Raw genomic sequence first — 22,275 nt, forward strand, 5'->3', positions numbered from 1 at the left:
TTAAGGCACTAAGAAACATTTTTATGCATGAGAAATTAAATTGGGAGTATATATGCCAATCTATGTCTTTTTATGAATATATATTATGCATATGGTATTTCACCATATATCTCTTTAATCAGTTATTTCTAGATGGAGTGTCAGAGCACGCTAGTCTGTCTTCAGCATTACATTGAGGAATAACAGCACCTCAAAACTCCTAATGCACATAGGTACACATGCAGTCTAATTCAGTGTATTTATTTAGTGTAGTGCATTGGTTTTGAACTGGAGTACACTGTATATGTTTCAGATATTCCTCTCTCCCAATTATGTTTGTAAACTGGGTAGGCAAATCATTAGAAATCCCCTGGCTATAATGTAGTCCAGCTCAACACCACCGCAAACTACAACCCTAATAACAAACATATAGTTAAATGAATACCCCCCTCATGGTGTCAACCGAAACTGAACATAATTATCTTTGTAATGGTCAAATTTATGGCTGGGCTGTTTGCAATAGATTGCATTACATTGTATAGGTGTACCTAATAAATAATAGTGGGCAGTGAGTGTTTATTAATGATGCATTCACCTCCATAAATCATTACATTTCTCTCCCCTACATATTACATTAGTTGTTTTTTCCAAAAAAAAAAAATGTATCTTATCAGAATCATATTTATTGGTCAAGTATACTTACATACACAAGGAATTTGACTTTGGTAGGTGTTAACATTGTGTTATACATTCAACAAATAGACATGTGGTATTAAACATTCAGTAGACAAATAGAATATAGACACATACTGTACAATAGAGACAAGTAAAGGATCTAAATACTACTTCCACTGGTCAAAACTGTCTAATACAGATCTGTTTAAAATCACTTATGTTTTGTATGAATCTTAACACCTATTAGGAATAATGCAAATCTAAAAAGTGGTTAAATGCAGTTATGGGAACTACATCCCTTTTACTATAAACCAAAATGAAAATCCCAAATGTGCACCATTGGAGAATAAACTGCAGGCTATAGTGAAAACACAGTCAAATGCAATACTCTCCACCTAGACAGATAAGATGCACAGTGCCCAAATATCCCCCTTGCCTCTCAGCAAGCCGGGCTGTGATTGGTGGCCGAACTCATCTCTCATTGTTGCAGCCTATCGGGCCAGGAGAGGAGCTGCTGGTGTGGTACACTGTGGAAGACAACCCTGAGATAACAGCTGCACTGGAGGAAGAAAGAGCCAGCACTCTGAACAGGAAAAATTCACCCAGGGCGAAGCGAGGTGAGGCCTTACTTACTCTAACCGAGATGCCATTTGTGCTCGGTTTTAATCTCCGATATGTGTGATCAACCCATGCCACCCTAACTTAGCCACGAATTGATTTCTTTGCAGCTCAGTCGAAGTTGTAACAGGCGAGCTAGCTAGCTAGCTACAAATGAAGGCAGGCTAGTGGTAGCTAACGTTAACGGTTGCGATGTGCGGGGCTTCTCTCTACTTTCACACCCGACCCGAAACTCGTCGCTGCGAGCAGATTAAGGTGTAAATAACGACCAATCAGTCAATCTGTTCCCATAAGATACCCCGTTAAACTGTTAAATGAGCATCGGGGCAACTTTTAGTAGCTTTTCCTCCTCTGGGTCCTGACGTTGTCGAGGATGTGACCTTCCTTGAGTCCCTAAAGCATGAAAGCCATCCATCGGCGAGCCTCTCTACTTGATGATGGCCTAGCAGGTTAACGTTAGCTAACTAGCAGCTTCCTTATCCAACTGCAGGCTAATTAGCTAGAGTGCAGGTATTGAATAACAGCCTGAGATATAGCTGTTGTCTCTTAAGGAGGGTGTTTAAAATTACCTTTCACGTCGTTTTGGGTCCAGAATAACCAGTTCGTTCAGTGTCAGACTTGGTGTTGCATGCTAGCATGAGGCTAAACTGCTAGATCTAAACGCTATCCGTGCGTCCGGTGTACAGGAACAGATGACAAACTGTGGAGTAAATTATTATTGAAAACTGATCGTATTAATGTGGTGGAAAGACAGTTAACGCTGTGGCACTCGTTATAATTGATCGGTGTAATGTTAGTGTTATAGCCTGAGTTGTTAGCATCAACATTTCGTGACATTAGATATCCAATCAAAACCTGAACATAACGACTTAGAAACGTTATTTCTTCACCTTTAACGTTATTTCGTATACCTTTTTTAGTACTTTTTTAACTGACAAACGTACAACATCAACTAGCTAATTGTAAGACACAATCAACATGGCTGCTATATGTCACAATTACATTTTTTCAGTATGAACTTTGGACATTGTGTTTCCATGGTTTGGATCATTCAACGCAGGGCCATGAAGAAGAGGGAAATTGATAAAATCTCTCTCTCTCTCATATATATATATATATATATATATATATATATATATATATATATATATATATATTAGGGATATCAATACACATACACCAAGTATCAATCTTTTATTATATAAATTGCGCATGATAATTTAACTTTTCGGTACTAGAATAATAAAAAATTGAAAGTAAAGATGAACAAATAGAGAAATTTATCTCTTCAGATAAAACAGATTTTGACAGTTTTCCTATTGGGAACATAATTTGAAGTTGGAGAAAAGGTAGTAAATTACAATATATCGCAATATGTTTAAAATCTTAATAATATTGTATCGTGTATCGTATTGTGATAATATCGTAAAGTGCAGCCTCTGGTGATTCCAATCCCTAATATTTATGATCTTTCCTGTTGTGATCTGTTTTGATATTTCTTGTTTCATATATCTATCTTAAATATTTGGTATGGGGTATAAGGACTGTTGTAGTGTGTTGTAATGTAGAGTAAATAAATCCTGCAGAAATATTATAGTATAATACCACAAAAATACTGTGTACATAATGTGACAGTTAAATATTTGAAAATGTCATTTAGAGACTCATAAATCAAAACATAAATATAGGCAACATATCGGAAGTCAAATCTGTCCCTGTAACCCCTGAAATGTCTGTGAAATGAGGTAGAAAACAAAATATAAGGGCTATGAGCTACATGCCCTGAGTTTGTATTTTAATTGTACAGTCTTGTTAATGTCTTGTGTAACCCTACAGGCAATAGCCTCCAGCACATCATCTCTTTTATACTGCAGTGTAGTGGCTTTTGGCAGCCCTGTACTGTACTGCAAAGTCAACATTGATAAAGTTAGCCTTCCTATCCTGCTAGCTTCATTTGAATATCAAACACAAATCCGACATGTTACCTAACCGATATATGCCAGAGTTGGTGTGCTTGTGCAGTTACTACCGGATTAAAAACAATGACAAGGCTTAAGGGCCCTTAAATGCTAGCACAGTTAGCCTAAATTCTAAAACTGTTTGGGTAGTTGTGTTGCTGCTGTAGATTTAGCAGGATGCCTGTGACCATGCTGGTCAGATGACTGACCTTCAGCATGTGTTTCTCTGGTATGAATTGGGCTTTGTAGGCCAGGTCAGCTGACCTTGTTGACACACTTTAATGACGAGGAGGTGCCAGGGAAGCCTCTTCAGACAGTCAGACAGGGGTTAGACATTTCAATTACTGATGCATTGCAAACCCATTTTTTATGTTTGCAATTATGAATGCAATGTGCTATGCTTTTTATAATTTGGTGTAGTAATTTGAGCCCATGAGGTAAAAACATAAAATTGATTTGAAGTCTTACTGACCTAGGTTTTATGGGTGTAATAATCATTGTAATATCGTGTAAAATACACATCTGTTCACATTAAACACTTTGCAAATAACCAAAGCCTGCTACAGTATTTTGCCAGAAGTGTATGTGATTATTTAGAAATAATGTTTAAATAAACATGTTACAATAACTGGTCTTATAAATCTTCTGTGTGGTTTGTATTAGTGCATTGGCAGATTTTGCTCATGATAGCACTGGCAAAAAATGTCTGGATATACTAATATAAGTTTTCTACACTTTTTTCTCATTTATAAACCTGTTTGCTTTTGAACAAGCCTGATACAAAGCAATGTGTGTGTGTGTGTGTGTTTGTACTTGCAGCCAGAAGAAAGCTGCTGGAGAGAGCCAGACAAGCTGGTTTGGGTGGTCTTAGGAAAACAAGTGTTACCAAACCTACTGTCAAGGAGATGTGGGATGGTAAACAAGGTAACGTCACTTTTAGTACTGGATAATAGCATTTTACATTCTTTCACTGAACATCTCTTAGGCACTTTTTTTTTTTTAAGAGTGTTAACTAAAATTCCTGAAATGGTTTGACAGAAAAATGCACAACTTGACACTACTGATAATTTGTTTACAGATCTGAAGGAGGAGGATGAGAGGCCATCAACCTTAGGGCCCTCACAGGAACTCCATGAAACCCATCCCATGGGAAGCACTGACCATAGAGATGTGGAGGACATGTCCGCAGCGATGACAGCCAGGGGAAATGGGGAAGATGAAGAAGAAGAAGAGGAGGATGCCGATGATGATTTGGAGGAACCGAGTGAAGCACAGCAGCAAACTGCTCAGCATTCACCTGCTGCTCATTCCATGCAAAATAAGCAGCCTGGCTCATCACTGACCTGTGGTCAAGAAAGCCATAAGGATTTGCAGGGAAAATCGGAGTGTTCTTCGCATGCAGGACAAGAACCAGAGGTTGACCCTGATCTTGATCTCGACCCCGACCCTGATGGTGACCTTGAAGGTGATCCCCACGGAGATTCCTATCCCTGTCAGCACTGTGAACGCCATTTCTCCACCAGACAGGGTCTGGAACGTCACATACACATTCATGCCATCACTAACCAGCAAACACAACTGTTCAAGTGCCGGTACTGCAGTAAATCCTTTGGCTCACAGGTGGGGCGGCGGCGGCATGAGAGAAGGCATGAGAGCGGGCTTAAGAAAAGGCCTGGCTCTCTGGCAGGGACTGCCAGTCTACTCAGTCCTGTAATGCAGACTGATGGTTCAAGTCCAGACTGCACCAGCCCAACGAGTCAATATATAGCCATAGGGTCCCATTTTACTGGAGGACTGCTGCACAACTCTGAGATGCAGAGAAAAGAGTTGGGGCCTTATGCTGACCGTCCCTTTATATTGGATGAAAATGGAGAGTCAAAGGAACTCCATCCCTGCAAGTACTGTAATAAAGCATTTGGCACACACACCAACATGCGCAGACACCAACGCAGAATACATGAACGGCACTTGTTACCAAAGGGAGTTCGCAGGAAAGGCATGCTGCTGCAAGAGGCATCAGTGCAGCAACAGCAGCAGCCTGATGAGTCCCCCAGCACCAGCCCTCCACCCGTCTACGTGCCTAGTGCGGACACAGAAGATGAGGTAGACCGGGATGATTACACAATTGACATATCCAAAAACATCTCTGAGAATTTGAGCTTCTACATTGACGGCAAGATTGTGTCCACCAGTTCAGTGAGCACCTGTGAGGTGATAGAGGTTGATTCCAGATCTGCAGCTCTGTTTGGTCTGGACACAGTCATCATCAGCCCAAATCAGATCAGTCAGGCGCTAAAGATGGAGGGTAGAACGAGTGCTGCAAAGCAGGTTTCCAACATTGGCCAGCCAGCCGCAAAAAGAAGAACATCTACACCACCATTTGTTCCCAGCCTTAAAGTGGAGACAGAATCAGCATCTTTCACAGCCTCTTCATCGTCCTCATCATCCTCTACTTCTTCCTCATCTAACTTGTTAGTAGGTGGACTGTTCCAACAAGCTGCCGATTCATCGGCATTTCAACGAGAGAAAACGGTTTATCTCTCACCTAAGCTCAAACAGCTCCTTCAGACACAAGACATTCAGAAATCAACCATTGCCCTGATAACAGAAAGCCATAGACTGGCCTCCCCGCTGTCAGTCACACCCCTGCCAGGGGCTTCAGGCAGGTTTAAAAGAAGAACATCCTCTCCCCCGTCATCTCCACAACTCAGTCCTGCGAGCTGTAAAGCTGAGGGGGTGAGCTCATTCGCCCTAAAGGTGCCAAAGCTGGAAAGCCACAGTGCGTCACCTACTGGGAGCCTACTGGACAAGGAAGATGGGGACAGCCAGAGTCTTTCTGAAAATAATATGCACGGCCAAACCTCTTCTAATAGCGGTGGAAATTCCTGTAATCAGCAGCCGTTGGATTTGTCAAACTCCGTCAGTAGGAGGAGTGACAGTTTGAACAAGGTGCTTGGGGATTCAGCTCTTGATTTAAGCTTCCATCGGAAGAGCAACATCGAGCCTGAATTAAAGGGAAGTCCAGCACCACAGCCACTAATAAAAAAGAGAAAGCCTAACACCAGCATGCTTGAAAAGGTGCTGATGAATGAGTATTTAGGTCTACCTTTGCCAGGAGAGGAGGGCCCCTCGGCCTTAGCAAACCTAAGTTGTTTCCATTCTCACTCTCCAAACGTTGCGTCAGAGTCTGCCCACCCCTCTCCACCGTCTTTGACCCCTGTCACCATGAACCCCTCTTCCCCCGGCAACTCCAGTGTGACATCCCCCACACCACCTCCCCCTCTACTACCTACCATACCTTCTCTGCCAGCTATGCCTAGCTCTCCTCTTTCTCAGCCTTCAGACTCCTCTGCACTGAGACCTCTTCCTGTCCTCTCGCCAAAAATGTCTCCAAGATCAGTTGATCGCAAGCCCCTGTCGGACTCGGAAGAGAATTTGTGTGCTGAAGAAAGCGAAGATGAGGAAGAGGACCCCATCTCTGAGCCACTGGACTCCCTGAACACTCCACTTAAAGATCCCCTTAATTGTTTTGCGACATCAAGCCCTCCTGAGCTGACATCAGTAGATCTGCCCACTACGGAAGAAGATGTTTCTCTGACTGCAACGTTCAATAGTCTGCTAAATGGCAAAATGAACCAAAACCTTGACTTGGTAACAGAGAAATCTCTTGCTGCTCTCTCACCACAGCCAGAATCCTCATCTGCCTCATCATCTCCTCCTCCTCCTGCATCACACAATCCATCCCCATCACTGGTTTCACAATCCTTTCCTAAGATCAAGATAAAAGAAGAGCCTCAGCACTGTGTAGATGAGCTGTCCGTTATGAATCATGCGCCTCAGGAAGGTTTTGACTCTTCACCTCAGCCTGCTGCTCCAGATAAACCGTCTGATAAAACCTCTGAGTCAGAGGAAGTTGACTCCACATACTGCAAGACGTTTGTGTGTAATGTCTGTGAGGAGCCGTTCAATTCCATCAAAGAGCTCAGTGGACATATCACCGAGCATGCTGCGAATTGGCCCTTCAAGTGTGAATTCTGTGTGCAGCTGTTTGGTGACGCCCCAGCCCTGCTGGCTCACCGGACAACACTACACGGAGTGGGCAGGATCTTTGTGTGCTCAGTCTGTTCCAAGGAGTTTGCATTTTTCTGTAACCTCCAGCAGCACCAAAATGATCTGCATCCAAATGACAAATGTTCACATACCACTGTAGAGAGTGGCAAGCTTAGGCCACAAAACTACACAGATGCATCCAGAGCCAAAGAGGAAAGCAATCCCTCAACACCAGCACCAGAGAAGACTGATGAAGCTGCTCCTGCTCCACACAGTGACACTGATTTAGCAAAAGAAGAGCCTGATGTTAATGGTAATCATGCAGAGGACGGTGTGGAGGACCCCAACGAGGAGCTGTACACTACAATAAAGATCATGGCCTCAGAAGGTGGGAAGCCTAAAGCCCCGGATGTTCGCCTTGGCATTAACCAACACTACCCCAGTTATAAACCACCCCCTTTTCCTTACCATAGTCGTTCCCACGCTGGCTCGGTGGCCTCGGCTACCAACTTCACCACCCATAACATACCACAAACTTTTAGCACTGCCATACGCTGCACCAAATGTGGCAACAGCTTTGACAACATGCCCGAACTGCACAAGCACATTTTGGCCTGTGCCAATGCAAGTGATAAGAAGCGTTACACTCCCAAGAAAAACCCCATCCCCCTCAAGCAAATAGTGAAGAGTCCGAACGGAGTCGTGTCACCCTCAACGGCCATTGCAGGCCAGAGTCCTTTCCGTAGAATGGGCCAGCCAAAGAGACTTAACTTTAATCAAGATACTGGTAAAACAAAAATGAGTGCCCTCAGTAAGAAGAAAAACCAGCTGGTCCAGAAGGCAATTTCACAGAAAAACAAATCTGCCACTACTGCAAAAAAGGCTATTGTCAAAGTTGAAGAAGAGCAGGCCTCTAATGTTTGCCCCCACTGTGGTCGGGAGTTTACTTATCCTGCAAGTCTTAGTAAACATATGGCAGTCAGCTGTCCCATGAAGCCTGTTGTTAAAAGGGGCAAAAAAGGTCTAGCAGAGGTGAAAAAAGAGGCGGTGTCTGTGGTAGACAAAAACATGAATCTTAGAAAGAAAGCTTCAGACTGTGAAATACCACAGACAGAGCTGGAGCCTAAACCCCTGGGAAAGACCAGAGCTCGTAGCTCTGGTGCAGCAGACCCTGAACCCTCCCAGGCAAGCAAAGGAAAAAACTCTGCTACACTAGGCAAACTAAAGAGGCCTGCCTCGTTCCCAGCACCTGTTTCTGCTAGCAAAAAAACAAAGAAGGGCCAAGTTCAGTCTCTACCTCCCACCCCGTCGGCTCCGGACACTCCTAGTGACAGTGCACAACAACGGCCAGCCATGAGAATGCAGCGTATGGGCAAAGAGGCAGCACCCAAGAGATTAGCAGAGGCCAAATCGCCACCACCACAACAGCCGAAGAAAGAGGAGCGGTTCTCCCTTCGGTCGAGGGAGAGAGTAGGTGGTCCAGTCACCAGGAGCTTACAAATGGTCAATGCAGCTCCTTCTGCTGAGGTTAAAACAGAAGAACCACCAATTCAAGAGCCAAAAGAGAGTCAGGTGAGACATTGCACTGTTTGTTTCCTCGACTCTTTCCATGTCTATCTTTTTTGGGACTAGACAGATAAATTGTCCAGGCCACTATTAGCTTATTGCAGATATATAGGTGTCACTGTATATGCCACCTGATGGGTGACAAGAATTTGCAGCACAGAATTTCCAAAGATATGTATGAGGCAATTTATTAAATGTCTCCACTACAACGTTTGTCCACCAAAAGAGCGCTGACGTTGAACTGCAAAATGTCCAGCTCAGTTTATATCTTGGTCATAATTCTTAAAAAACAACTAGGGACCTTATGAAAATCTTGATTATTCTTGCTGTTTTCAGATAAACTGGTTGATTAAGTGTTTCTTCATGGGTTGAGAAAATGCATTAACTTCTTAAGAAAAATACATTTAAAAAAACAACAACTAAAACTGGAAAAGCTAGAAAATAATGGCCACAATTAAAAGTTAACATTTTGCATGGTTTTCACAGACAATGACGTATACAATTGTTCCCCCTCCCCCATAAATAATTATATCCGTATCAACCTCAGAACCCAAGGTTTTGTTCGGGCTCTAACCTTAACATCCTGTTTATGAAAGTGCTGTTGGACATCTGAATTTTGAATTCATGAACAAATTATTAAAGCTTGAGTACTCATGTGCCATGTGTTATAAGTTTGTGATCGTCTCTCGCCTTATCGTTGCAGCTCTACACAGCTCTTTTTATTATTAGGTTTTTTTTGTTTTTGATGGATCAACTTTGTTTGTCTTGTGTGTTACAGGAGGTGCTGATGAAGTGAACCATGTGGACACTGTTGGGCTACCTGGGTACTGTCGGCCTACCTGGGTGTTCACCTCGCAGGCAACGCTCTGGACTAATCAAGGCACTGACAGCACTGAGGTTGACCTCTGTGGTGGGCTTACTCACTTAAAACAAGTGAAGTCTGCTTCTCTGAACTGCCTTTGCTGGATTTAAGGAGGGAACTCTTTACAACACCATCAATCTTATGAACTGAACTGAGCCTCGATTTTAGCCAGCCTTGCAAAAAAGGAAAAAGAAACTGTAAATGACAATGAGTTAATATATACATTATGAGTCATTACTTGACCCAAAAAAAGTAACATTAGGGCTCCGTTATGTTGGAAAGCTGATATATTGCAAATGGCAATCATGTATCAGTTAGGGTTAGGGAAACTTGTTTATTCTTTTGTTCTGTATTTTTCCCATTTGGTTGTTTAGATTTTTGGATGTTTCCAGAGTCTCTTAATGCATGTGCAGAATAGAGTAAAAACTAGATTAAGCCAATTTCCGTGTCTCTCCCAACGGGTACCTACTTCAGTTTATACATGATTTGCAAAGTATGTATGTTTTGATTTAAATTTCTGTAGTCATTATATAATCGTATTGGCATATGTTTGTTTGGGAAACAAATGATAATGGCAGTCGTTTACTGCAAATGTTGGTCCTCAGGAACACTGTATATGTGTGTGGCAAGTATGGTTATAGTTGGATGTGTGGCCTGACAGCTATTCCTTTGGATACTTCTCAAGTATGTCCTGTTTTTACTTGCCTTCTCATACTCTTTTGTTAATCTGACATTGGCAGTTAATTCCAGTTGTAAATTGATGGGAATTGTGTTGTATTTTACTTTAAAGTAATGTCCGTCTTGAAAATAATTTTTAATATCACTCATTCAGCCCAGTGTTTCTAACAGCACTTTAAAACAAACTGCCAAAATGTCTAGCTGGATCGGTAAGATTGGCTTAATTAAACCTAATGGAATGTATTCAGGTCTGTTGCACTTTGCAGACACCAAATCCGTTCATATCATTCATCCAATCTCAAATACTGCTTATACAGCCAACAAATCCCTAAATTAATTTAGTCTCTGTTAAGTAATTTGACACATGAAAATGACACATGAACCAACTTTTATATGCCAACATGCATGATAATGAATCAAATCCTCAAAGCAGTTAAATGCAGCAGTGTCTTTTTTTTTTTTTTTTGGGTCCATTGTAAGTGGACGTGTGGAAGGTTGTTTCATGTGTCGTTTTTCTTTCAAGAGCCATGTCACAGTAATATAACTGAACGATTTTTTCTTCTAAGGACAAAGTCATCTTTGTTTCTGTGAGTTGATATATTTGGTATGTCTGTACCAATGAAAAGCTTCCTATTTCTAGTTTATATTCGCCAGTGCTCACCCCAGTTTCTCACTCTTGACCATATCCAGTTGTACCACAGAGATAGCAGACACACAGGCAATGCTTACAACACTTGTAGCATGTTATGGGAAAGTAAATTGAACAATATGATTTGAAGCTAATTTATATTTCCACCAGAAATCTTCATGTTTTGCCTTTCAGCAAGATTGTGTATTTAAGGATGAACAAAGACGAAAATCCTGAATGACCAAGTAAAAAAAATTACTGTAATAGGCAATAAAAAAAAAAAAAGGTTTTTTCAATTTCTGTAAAGCTTTTATTGTTTTTGCTTACGGCTTTTCAGTTATACCCAGCCCTATGAGATGTGAGTATGAACAGATTAAAAGTGTTTGAATAATTAAATTGAAAATTGGAAATGGTCAAACATTGATCCAAGTCCATTTCCACCCATTAAATTTATATTCTTTATGGAAAGAGTTTTGAAGTTCATGATTTAACGCATAATGTACATTATTATAGTTTACTGGTTATGTAAAAATCAAGAATTACTTTGTGGATGTGCAGAGAGAACATGATAAACTGCACTCACAAGTGGCTCTGATTCCATAAAGGCTATTTTAGTCACTGAGACCCCTTTTTTCCACTTTAATTTAATAGATGCCCCTGCCGTTGTGGCTGTAATAAAGTTTTCCAGATTACATTTGCTGATTGCCTTCTCAATTTACAGCCTGTCAGGGACCTGCTGTATTACGAAAAAGGAATTTTAGTTTCCATTTTATTTGATTTTGATTGAATGTAGTACTTCAGATAAATCAGATTTGAAGTTGCTACCGTTACTCCGCAGGTCAGCAAGCTGCTACCGGGGGGCCATCGCCTGCTTGCTAGTTGCTGCAAGATCTGTATCTATTTTGGGGGCAGTGCACTTGCCAGGCAGGTTGATATGTGAGTCATGGAGCTCCTTAAATTCTTACCTCTTCTGTGTTGCTTCTCTTTGTGTAGCTGAATGTGGAAAAGGGAGTACGTTGTCCAAGAGTAGTTTGTTACTTGCAGATATTTGCTTTCAGCTTACAGAAAGGATATCACATTCAAAGGGGAAGTTTTTATTAGTTATTGTGTCAATTATACTTTTACTGCATTTAACAACTTAATCTTGTAAAATGTAAGGTTTTCTGTAAATATGAGCTTAGCTCATACTGGTTCCCATCTTGGTATTTATTGCCAAGCACCATATTCTAGCTTTAGTATCTTTATTGCTTTATTTTTAATTTCCTATTGGCCACTGCCATAAGCAGTTACGAGTAATGTTATGTATTGTGCACACAAACATTAATGCCCCTAGCAGCTTTAAAAATTTAACTTCCTGTACAGAATAATAAAGTTAATAACATGATGGTTTGTTTCTGGAACATCACCTAGTTTACAAAAAGTGGTTATAAACCAGCAAAGAAGACCAAAACATCTCAGAATCACTGATGATGGCGTATTCGTTGCCATGAATACATTTCAAGGTCTCATCTAGCATACGTGCATCTGTTGAGATTATTTTTATCCAGACCCCATCCGTCACACTCTAGTACATTAATGAGCTATCAAGCCTACTGGACAGAAACAGAAATGTGCCTCTGGTGTTGGAAACAAATTCCGAGAACTAGGATGTCTTGTGGACTTGATCTTCACATGAGGATGATGGATGGGGTTATGAATTAAATGCAATCTGTCTGTTGGATTTGATCCACAGGCCAGATTTTTCTTTATTAAGTGTTGTGGAGAGACATGTTTATTTGCCCCAGTGCCATGATGGTATAGTTTATAGCTGGATGTAGTTTATGGGTGTTCAGCTGTGTGTCTTGAGGGGTGGGCACTTGGAAGAGTGCTGCACCATACTCATGCTGTCAGCGTGAAATATCACTCCACTCTCTCTTGATTGCTGTGTACGGTGCTTCAGCCCTATTCATAAAAATGCAATTCCATGCAGCTCTGTGCCTGGCCTGACAAAAAAAAACTACCATACACCAGAGAGGCAGATTTAAGACGTAGAAGGCTGCTTTAGGGGCTTGGTGCTCAATTACCACATGCAGAAGGTTCAGGACAAGCATCTGTTTGTGACAATTGACTCAATTTAGGGCTGCTATGCATGAACAAAATCACATAATATCACACAAAGTCTCCAACTTTGGTGATTCAATATTTTTTATATATACCTGGATCTACAAGTTGAGAAAAGTCTTCTAGTTTCTGCTAGTTTTGTTGTCATCTCTGGTTGAATGTTTCAAGCCTGTTTCACCTCTGCCTCCACCACACCTATCTATTTGTGATGCTGGGTGTGGTCAGACATGCTCTGTTGAACCTCTAGCCACGCCCAACAGTGATGTCACCAGGTCTCGAAGTACTACACTGCTGCAAGGTGAAAAGCAAAGACAACAATTTCAAGGGGAGTTAAGTTACTCTTTAAGCTAAATCAGGCATTAAAACCCATTGGCTTATCTAAACAAGATAGTCTACAGTCCTGTGCTGTACTTCGACACACTGAGCTAAATGCTTACATCATTATGCTAACACGCTCACAATGACAATGCTGATGTTAAGCATGCATAATGTTTACCGTATTCATTTGTATGTAATTTGATTACATTGAGACTATTATCCCACAGGATATTTAGCCTTGGTACAACAGCTTTCAATTTGCTTTGTTTAGTCCGAAACTCAAAGACACAATAATATGAAACAGAGCAAGTTCTCATGTTGGAAAAACTGGATCAAGCCTTTTTTAAAAGGCATTTTTTGCCTGAAAAATGATTTAAATGATTAACTCTTTGTCAGAATTGTTCCCATTTCATTTTCTGTCTCTCAACTAATCGATTAATGGACTTTCTTCTCCTTTTAAAACGTGAGCTAGTGTTGTCCTTTTATTTCAACAAAAAATCTGGATAATAAAAGGACTCTGGATCAGACCGGATCGCTGGTTTTAAACTATACAATTATTTGTCTTCTAGAGAAAGATAGCCCGCCAGTGACGGGAGACAGAGTGGGAGGGAATGACAGCCGCTCATACATGACAATACAATGTACAGCCTCCAAAAAAACCTCACTCTGCCTCTACTTTCTGTTCAAAGAGAATGGCATTAAAGCTGATGAAGACTGAGAGGAGATTTATTCTGCTGGGCATTAGTCTCTCAGACTTGAAAGTGAAATTGTGTTTCGACTCTTCTCCTTGTTTGTGAAATGCCAGTGCTCCATTTGACCGTTGCATTCTGCAGATTTTGCTTGTGTTTGTATGCAACCACTTGCTGTGTGTACTGCATCTGACTTTGTGATTTCAATTACTTAACCTGCTCTTAAGCAAACACATTGTCACAGTTATTTGCTTTTATGCTTTCAATGCACAGGGTATTGTTTTCATGTCTTGCCATTATCCTTTCAGCTGCAGAACCACCTGCTTAAGTAAGCCACATATCCGAGCCTTCCTCCCAGCTCCCACTGTGGCCCACTGAGCATCCTGCCATTTCCTTTCAAAACAGGAGGATGTGATGCGAGGATATGAGTGCTGTGGTCAGGTCCCCGGTGTGCTAGCCTTGCAGAGCAGTGGTGTGAGAGATGGCTCCATGACAATAGGCTTCCTGGCAAAGTTTTGTTTTTTTATTGCTTGGAAAGAAATCGGCTGTTTAATGCAGTTTTACACGCTGCAGAGAGGTTAGACAGTGCAGGGACGGCTTCAGTGTGATAATGTGTTGGAAAAGTCTTGTCCGTGGCAGAGGTCTCCATGCCAACAGCAGCACAATGGTTACAATATAGCTAACTGTGCCTCCGAGGCCTGAGAAGGTATTTCAAGATCTTGTAACATGTGCTCATTTGATCTCATGGCACTGTTCATTTTTTATTACAACACCTTTAGGTACCTTTTAGCTGCTGTGTGTGTTTTCTCATTTTCACCGTTTCACCATGGCTGTTGCACTACAAGTAGGAGTTTATAAGTGTTATTTTTCAGTTGAGTATGAGCTAATCTTTATTTTATACTCAGCAGTTTTCTACAATTCCTTTTCAAGATGAAGCCTTTGGAAACCACCAGGTGTACCAGCCCTACTTTTCACTTTCTATTCAACCCCTCCACTTTCTCATCCTCCCTTTTTTCCCCTCAGCATTCATGGGGGAAGATGAAGCACTCAAGTTTGCTAGAATCTGTTTCCCAGCAGCGGCCCGAGCTTTAAGATGGATCGAGGGGATTTGCATGGGGTGGGTTGGAGAGAGTAAGAGATGTGAGGGAGAACAAGAGAGAGAGAGATGTTACTGCTGAGGCGCAGCAAATGAGGACTGTAGAGAGGGGAGGAGGGAGAGGGAGGAGAGAAAAGGGGGCATAGTCACACAAATCAGAACACAACCGTCCCATCCTGTGCCCAGAGGACGACGCTGCTGAGAGTGAGGGGGCAGGATTGACTTTTACCTGCGCTCACCCCTCGCCTCCCCTCTTCTTTGCTCTTCCCTTCAACCGAGCCTGTTTGGAGCCGCAGAGGACTGTCAGTCTGTACAGACGAAGCACAAGATCAGAGTGCTGGCAGAGCAACTGTGCCTGCAGCTCTGCTACCTGCTCTACCACCCTGTATTACTCTCACACACACACACACACACACACACACACACACACACACACACACACACACACACACACACACACACACACACACACACACACACACACCCCAAAATGCTCTCACAGGCACACATTCAGAGAACTTTCTCTCGCGCGTACACACTTACATGCTGACAAGCAGGCAGGCAGACACACCCTCTCCCATTATCTGTGCGGCGAGCAAATCTGCTCATATTGTTGTTAGCAGCGAGGGGCTGTATTTCGCTCTTCAGCAGCAGCAACAGCAGCAGCAGGACGGGTCCAGAGGAGAGCAGTCATTACCAGAGATCACACACCAGCTTCTAAAACTGAAGGCAAGCCACCCCCTCTCTTCTCCCTCTTCGTTTTTCTCCCTTTTCCTCTCTCCTCTTTTTCCATCATGATGTGACGCAGTGTTGCTGACCTTCCCTCATCCCCCTCTTCTCTCTTTCTCCTCAGCGTGTGCCTGTGGGACAGCCATGGAGGACACCCTCACCTGCAGCCATGCCACCTTCTCCCAGGTGTTTGGACGCCAGGGACAGCTCATGCATGCCAGTGAGTAGCCGCAATTACACCACCTGCCTCCTGACAAATCATTAACCAGCTGCATGCCCTGCATGCCAGCGTAACTGATCTCCACCCTCAGCAATTCTATCTGATCCCATCCTCAATCTTATTGCCATTTCAATTTAGCTGATGCTAAGAGGAACAAAAAGATGACAGTGTCATAGCTTAAATCTAGCTGGGCTGCTGCTTTGACAAAGCATAGTTTAAAAAAGAAAAGAAAAAAACTGGGTTATTTTTGGGAAGGATGTCAGAGATGTGCGTGCTTATGTAAAGGGCAAGAAGAAATAAGAATTTGTTTTGATTGTGATTGTGGTTGATGTTTCTGTTAGCTCGGTAAGTTGCTGAGGACCAGGTTGGAAACATTACGTTATTACAGTATATAACTAATAGTATTATTACTATTTTATTTTAAGGAGGGAGCTACAAAAGCATCTTTTTTTGTCATTTTTAGACAATTTTCAGGTTGAACTTGGGGCTGTGGCTCAGCTGTGTTGGGGGTTGCATTTTGACAAAGGTGGGACTTTATGGAAACAGAAAGATAAATCAGAAATAGGCTGTTTTGTGGATTAGTTATTGTTTTGTTAACAGAGCAGGTTGTTAGCAAAGAACATCCCTGCATGTTTTTAGTAGTTTGAATTCTAAAGTAGCAGAATATATTCATAATGCAGGTCCGCAGTATTAGTGAGGTTGAGTCTAACAGGCTGAGGCACTATGAGAGATGCTCTTAGACCTCAGACTGATAGCTGAATTATTGAAAACTAAATCTATCAAGATTTCCAGGGACGCAGGAACATTGAACGCAACCTTGGAGCGCTGCAAATGAAGCATACTTCAAGTGATATCTTATTATGTAATGCACATGATCAGAATACATATTTCCCTCTGGAGGAAAAAAAGAGTGGGGATTGACTTGTTTCCAGAATGAAAGTGTCTGCTGCATCCTCCCTCAGAGTCAGCTGACCTGGTATCTCTCATCATGGAGTCATGCTGTGAAAACTTAGTCAATGCCTTTGATGCCTCCGCTCGGCTATAAATGCAAAATGATTCTTCACACAATGGTATGATAAATAATGAGGAGAGCTCAAGGCAGACATCAAAATAAAAATAAAAACTTTTAGCGTTGCATCCCATTCATTGACTTTGCCACATAAGTTTTAAATTCCTGTATTTCCCTTTATTACCACCTGGTGAGAGAAGTGTGAGAAGAGGGAGTTACAAAGTGAGTTATCTTTAACAACAACCCAGCTAAGACAGAACTTTGTGTATCTTATAATGGAAACATATCATTCATTTTCCTGAGCTGGAAAATTCCTGCTCCTTTACATCTGTTTCTTAATAAGCAGTGTTGCAGGATTTCATCTGTTGGGATTTAATTTGCCCGTTTGATACGTGGAGGTATTTGAGAAGATAAACATTAGGAATCTGTGTCTTTGCTGATTTTCTTCGCCCCCTCTTTGCACTAATGAACCCTTTTTATAAATAATGCACTTTGTTTGAATGTATCTGTGGGCTTAATACTGTGTTGATAAGGGCATATTATCATTAAAGGGTTGCAAGGCCCTGATAAATATTCTACTTCATACGGACAGAACGCTGGAAGCATATTTACTAACTGAGTGGTTTTGAAGTGCTGCTGATCTGCTGCATGTCTCTCTGGTTGTTGAGAGGGCAACGCTATTAGGGTTTATGTGCAAATAATATGTACACAAACACTGGAAAAGTCATACAAATAAGCAATGAAAGGGCTTAAATATATGCAGAATATTTCACATAAAATGGCCATGTGTTAATCTGTGTGCATGCCTTTTTCACAGTACAGTAATGAATGTGTGACTGGGAGGGCATCATCGATAAAAGGGAGATAAAACAAGAAGTGGGTGTGGCGATGCTGAAGATTTGTATTCCATCATTGCTGACAGCTGAGCCACTCTAGCTTTCAAAATAAAAGTGTGAAAGTTTTAGACATCTGAAAAAGTACACAAGGGAACAATTCGATTTTGAACAGCCAAAAGAGAAACAGCAACTGTAAAATACAATATACACTCAGTTGCCAGTTTACTAGGTACACCTAGCTAAAACGGATGCAGTCTAATACAACATTACTGCAATAAATCCTCCTTTCATGAAGGTTATAATGTTCCGTTTTTGGTGAGCCTCTTTTTAGAGAGGTGTTGATTCAACTCATTTTCATTATTATTTGAAGGCTGCAGTTTGTGGTGCTGTTGAACTATATTGCATTATACAGAGAGGTCTTTCAATTATGTTGTCCTATGCTAAATAACAAATACTCCTGTATGTGTAATGCAGTACAGTGAGCCTGGGAGATATGACCAAAATCTTCTATCCAGATATAGGTCATTTCATATCTTGATAATGATATATTACGATATAGCATGTTTTCTTGTAATTGAATAAATAAATAGTCTATATGAAATAACCACTTTGTAAAGCCTATTTTGTATACTCGTATGTGAAACAAATACTTGGCAAATGAAAAGTACTGACTATTTTCTCATTTTATTAAGAACTTTAGTGCTATATATTGCCGTAACACATTTCGCCCGCTGTTTTTTTTACATTGCGATAGAAATAATATAGAAAAAAATGTACGATAGACATTTTTCTGTAATTTTGATGATATGTATTATCATATTGCACAGCCCTACTACCGTTTATCATCATCAGCAGCAGCTACATCCTCCAAAATACTTTAGTATTAGTAGTTTCAGTTTTTCACAATAAAAAATATGCTTAATAATCCTCTTACAACCCTTTCAGATTTATCTTGCAAGCCCCAGGTTGATGTATGTTTTTTTTTCCTGATGAAGTAAAACTTAGGCTACAAATAAATCATATTAAGTTTCAATGAAGTGCTGCACAGCCTTCCAGATTCTCATACTTCTCTTAACACGCATACCAATTTCGAAAAATGCCGTATCTGTTTTCATTCAGTCCACTGTGTCTGTTTTATCATGAAAGGGGCCTCATGAAAGTGTGATGTGTATACACTATCTGCTTCATGCAAATTCTGTTTGATTGGGCCACAATAAACGGGTTAGTTGTCAAAATGGATGCACAAGCAAGAGGGGCAAATCTAACAGATATGCAAATCACAGTTCCAGTTAGGCTGCTTTTGTGTTTTGATGTATTGAGCTGAAATTGGGTTTTATTCTAAGTGACTGGCATTCTTTTACAGAAAAAAGCAATCTTTGTGAGAAAAGTGAAGTTATGATGAGAGGTGTTCGTACACAAACACATCTTGAAATTTTAAATGTCTTCCACTTATGCAGAGCAATAGAAGTGCTTACAATAATGCTTACATGGACAACCTACATTAAGCAAAACTATAGCAAGAGTGTTCTCTTGTCCAAACAGCATTTTTTTATTTCTGTATCTTTGCCACGGTTTTAATTTTGACCTGGACAAATGGCAAGTAAAATCGCTGTATCTGAGAACGACATCCATTATTCATTCACTACATCTTGACTTTCCTTGTGTTGCCTCCTCATTGCTGGTTGAATTCCCTCTTCTTTATCTTTGCTTTTAGTTTTACAAACATTTGTTCTACTTCTTGCCCTTAAACCAAAGTGACAACAAAACGTTCATAATGGTTAACCGCTACATGAAAAAAGCCTCATGTGCACTGTCACTGCATTTGCACAAATCCCTGCACGTTCAGGCTCTGCTCGTTCTTGCACAAATGACCATGCCCTGACAGTGCAGTGGTTTCAGTTACCTTTCTGCTCCACTGAACCAAAGTGATGTGAGGATCGGCACAGTGTAAGGTTGTCCGCAGTGTAGTCCAAGAGGTCCACCAAGGCCTATAACTCTGAATATCTTCATGCTCCCTCTGGTGTAGAGCCATCCTCATGTCTATGCCTAGGGAGGTCAAGGTGCTGGCTTATGGCCAACGTTCTCGTCCCTTTTAGACTCCCGGGCTGCTGGCCATCGAACCTAATAGTAATATAATTCAGAGAGAGAAAGGCTCTTTAAAGTGCTTTTTTAATTGAGTCACATTCAGTGCAGGTGTGTATTGAATCTAATCCAATAAGAGAGCACAGAAATTTTGCCAGATATAATAAACTTTCCTTTTCTTTGTAGAAGCCCAATCAGATATATCAAATATGCAAATAATATCTGTGACCACTGCTGAATTGGCCTTATACATCCCTCCCAATAGTTTATATATGCTTTCTTACATTATTGATCCTTGTCCCTGAGTATCTCCAGCAGCAGTGAAAATCACTCCATCCGAGTAGATACAGGACTAATTTAGATCTGCCTCTCTCTTGTTATCCCCATATTGGATTTAAGAACCCTAGTTGAGCTGAGAGTGGCGGACCTCGCCCGTCAGTTCATCCCGACTCACAGCTACAGCCTCGGGCCAGTCAGACATATACCATAATTCTACATAAGCTGCTGTAAATATCTGTTTTCAGTTAGAGGTAAATAATGTGTTGGTGAAATAGATGTACGAGCTGTGTTTAATGTATAGCAGTGTGCTAAATTGTATTGAGTTGTGGTGAAGAATTACATGCATTTAGTTGCATACGCTCCTCTACTTCTCTTCATGGCAGGGGATCACATGCTTCTTCATTAGCACACTTTCCCTCAGGGTGATCAATACATTGATGGGAGTTCACTGACTGTGTTAGTTCAGTGTTTTCTCTCAGAATCGACGTGCCTGCTCTTTGACAGGAGATCAACATCTCCTTGACTGACACAAGTCTCCTCACTGACTGAGCTTCATGAACTCCTGACAGCATGACGAGACAGGTACTCCTCTAGAGTAGTACTGTAGCAACTCCCAAGAATGGCTTGCTACCACATCCTTCCTTTCTGATACATGTTTTATATTTATATTTGTTTTTCAATAATCTTTTTGATATTTAATAGTCAGTACATCTTAACAGCAAACACAGAGTATTGGTGGTGCCTAGCTTGAATCAAACCAGGGATGCTGTGATTTCATGGTACATGTGTTAGACCATAGGTCATTGGGGCGGCCCCTATTTTATCATTTTGCACTCATACACACTGCATAAAAACAGATATCAAATGTGAAACAGGCGTGACAGGAGAGGTCATGAAGCCATTGTTCTACAGCAATGCAGCTCTGTGAGACTGTACTTAAGGCCCTGACACACCAGGCAGACGGCAAATAACTAGTGGTGACAAAGCCTGACTGTGGCGTTGTCTCACGTCGCCTTTGTCTTGACCAAAAATTTGCACTTGAGCACACTGCAAATACTACAGGTGACAACCAACTAGCACATACGTTCTGCGCCTGTGTGAGAGGAAATAACTCCATGCCAGCAGGCGGTGGTAATCTATTCGCCATTCAAAAAGGGAAACCAGATATACAAACCATTGCTATGATAGATACAACAAAATAGCATTTGGCCACCTGAATCAGCCAGCGGCAGAACAGAGCCTACGGTCCGTTCACTGCCCGCCAGGATGACGGCAAACGCCGGGAGATGGCTAGCTAGCTTGCTAATTCCACCCAACATGCCTTCATGCAACACTGATTAGAGAAAATAAGCCAAACAAAGTTGTCACCCATCTGGCAATAGTTAGTTAGCTATTGCTTGCTAGTGGGCTCAGTTCTCAGGCTAGCACCAACCACGGTGCAGAAAAAGAGGTCTCCATTTTATGACATTATTTTATTACTTTGTATTGTCTAGGTATATAGATCTTTTAAAAGACATGTTTATTTTGAAATAAATATACCTATACAAGTAGTAATATATCCCTTTTATGGACATAATGTGCAAAAATAGATATGAAAATAGTTTAAACTGCTGTGTTTGGTTTTTAGAAGAAACATTTGACTAACATGCTTACAGTGATAATGCTAACATGCGTATGACCAGCAGTTGTAATGTTTACTATGTTGACTTTCATATTTTAATAACTTGTAGGCTGACATTCATCTACTGTATGCATTATGACAGGGAATACTAGCTGTTTCTGGTTTCACAAAAGAGAAGGTGAAGATGGTCAACCTGTCTGCTATTGTGAGATGGAATTTGAGAATAAAGCTATAAAAAATTATGGGAGAGAAATGGAAGAAAATATATTTGACAAAACAATC

General features: G+C 41.2%; 2 protein-coding genes across 6 annotated transcripts in view; both read left to right on the forward strand.

Moving 5' to 3' along the window:
* Window positions 1-11,711, forward strand: part of prdm2b (PR domain containing 2, with ZNF domain b) — an 18,309-nt gene extending 6,598 nt beyond the window's left edge. For all 3 annotated transcript variants that reach the window (XM_028575710.1, XM_028575711.1, XM_028575712.1), the window contains exons 6-9: window positions 1,145-1,271; window positions 4,050-4,154; window positions 4,309-8,852; window positions 9,625-11,711. In XM_028575710.1, the coding sequence (XP_028431511.1) occupies window positions 1,145-1,271; window positions 4,050-4,154; window positions 4,309-8,852; window positions 9,625-9,642 (4,794 nt within the window). In that variant the 3' untranslated portion in view covers window positions 9,643-11,711. The remainder of the gene's footprint in view (window positions 1-1,144; window positions 1,272-4,049; window positions 4,155-4,308; window positions 8,853-9,624) is intronic.
* Window positions 11,712-15,692: 3,981 nt separating this feature from the next.
* LOC114554756 (kazrin-like) overlaps window positions 15,693-22,275 on the forward strand; it is a 108,790-nt gene continuing 102,207 nt past the window's right edge. For 2 of the 3 annotated variants that reach the window (XM_028576776.1, XM_028576778.1), the window contains exons 1-2: window positions 15,693-15,946; window positions 16,071-16,166. In XM_028576776.1, the coding sequence (XP_028432577.1) occupies window positions 16,091-16,166 (76 nt within the window). In that variant the 5' untranslated portion in view covers window positions 15,693-15,946; window positions 16,071-16,090. The remainder of the gene's footprint in view (window positions 15,947-16,070; window positions 16,167-22,275) is intronic. The other variant, XM_028576775.1, reaches the window with a different exon arrangement.

The sequence above is a fragment of the Perca flavescens genome, chromosome 4 (genome assembly GCF_004354835.1).
Source record: "Perca flavescens isolate YP-PL-M2 chromosome 4, PFLA_1.0, whole genome shotgun sequence".
In the NCBI taxonomy this organism is placed as follows: domain Eukaryota; kingdom Metazoa; phylum Chordata; class Actinopteri; order Perciformes; family Percidae; genus Perca; species Perca flavescens.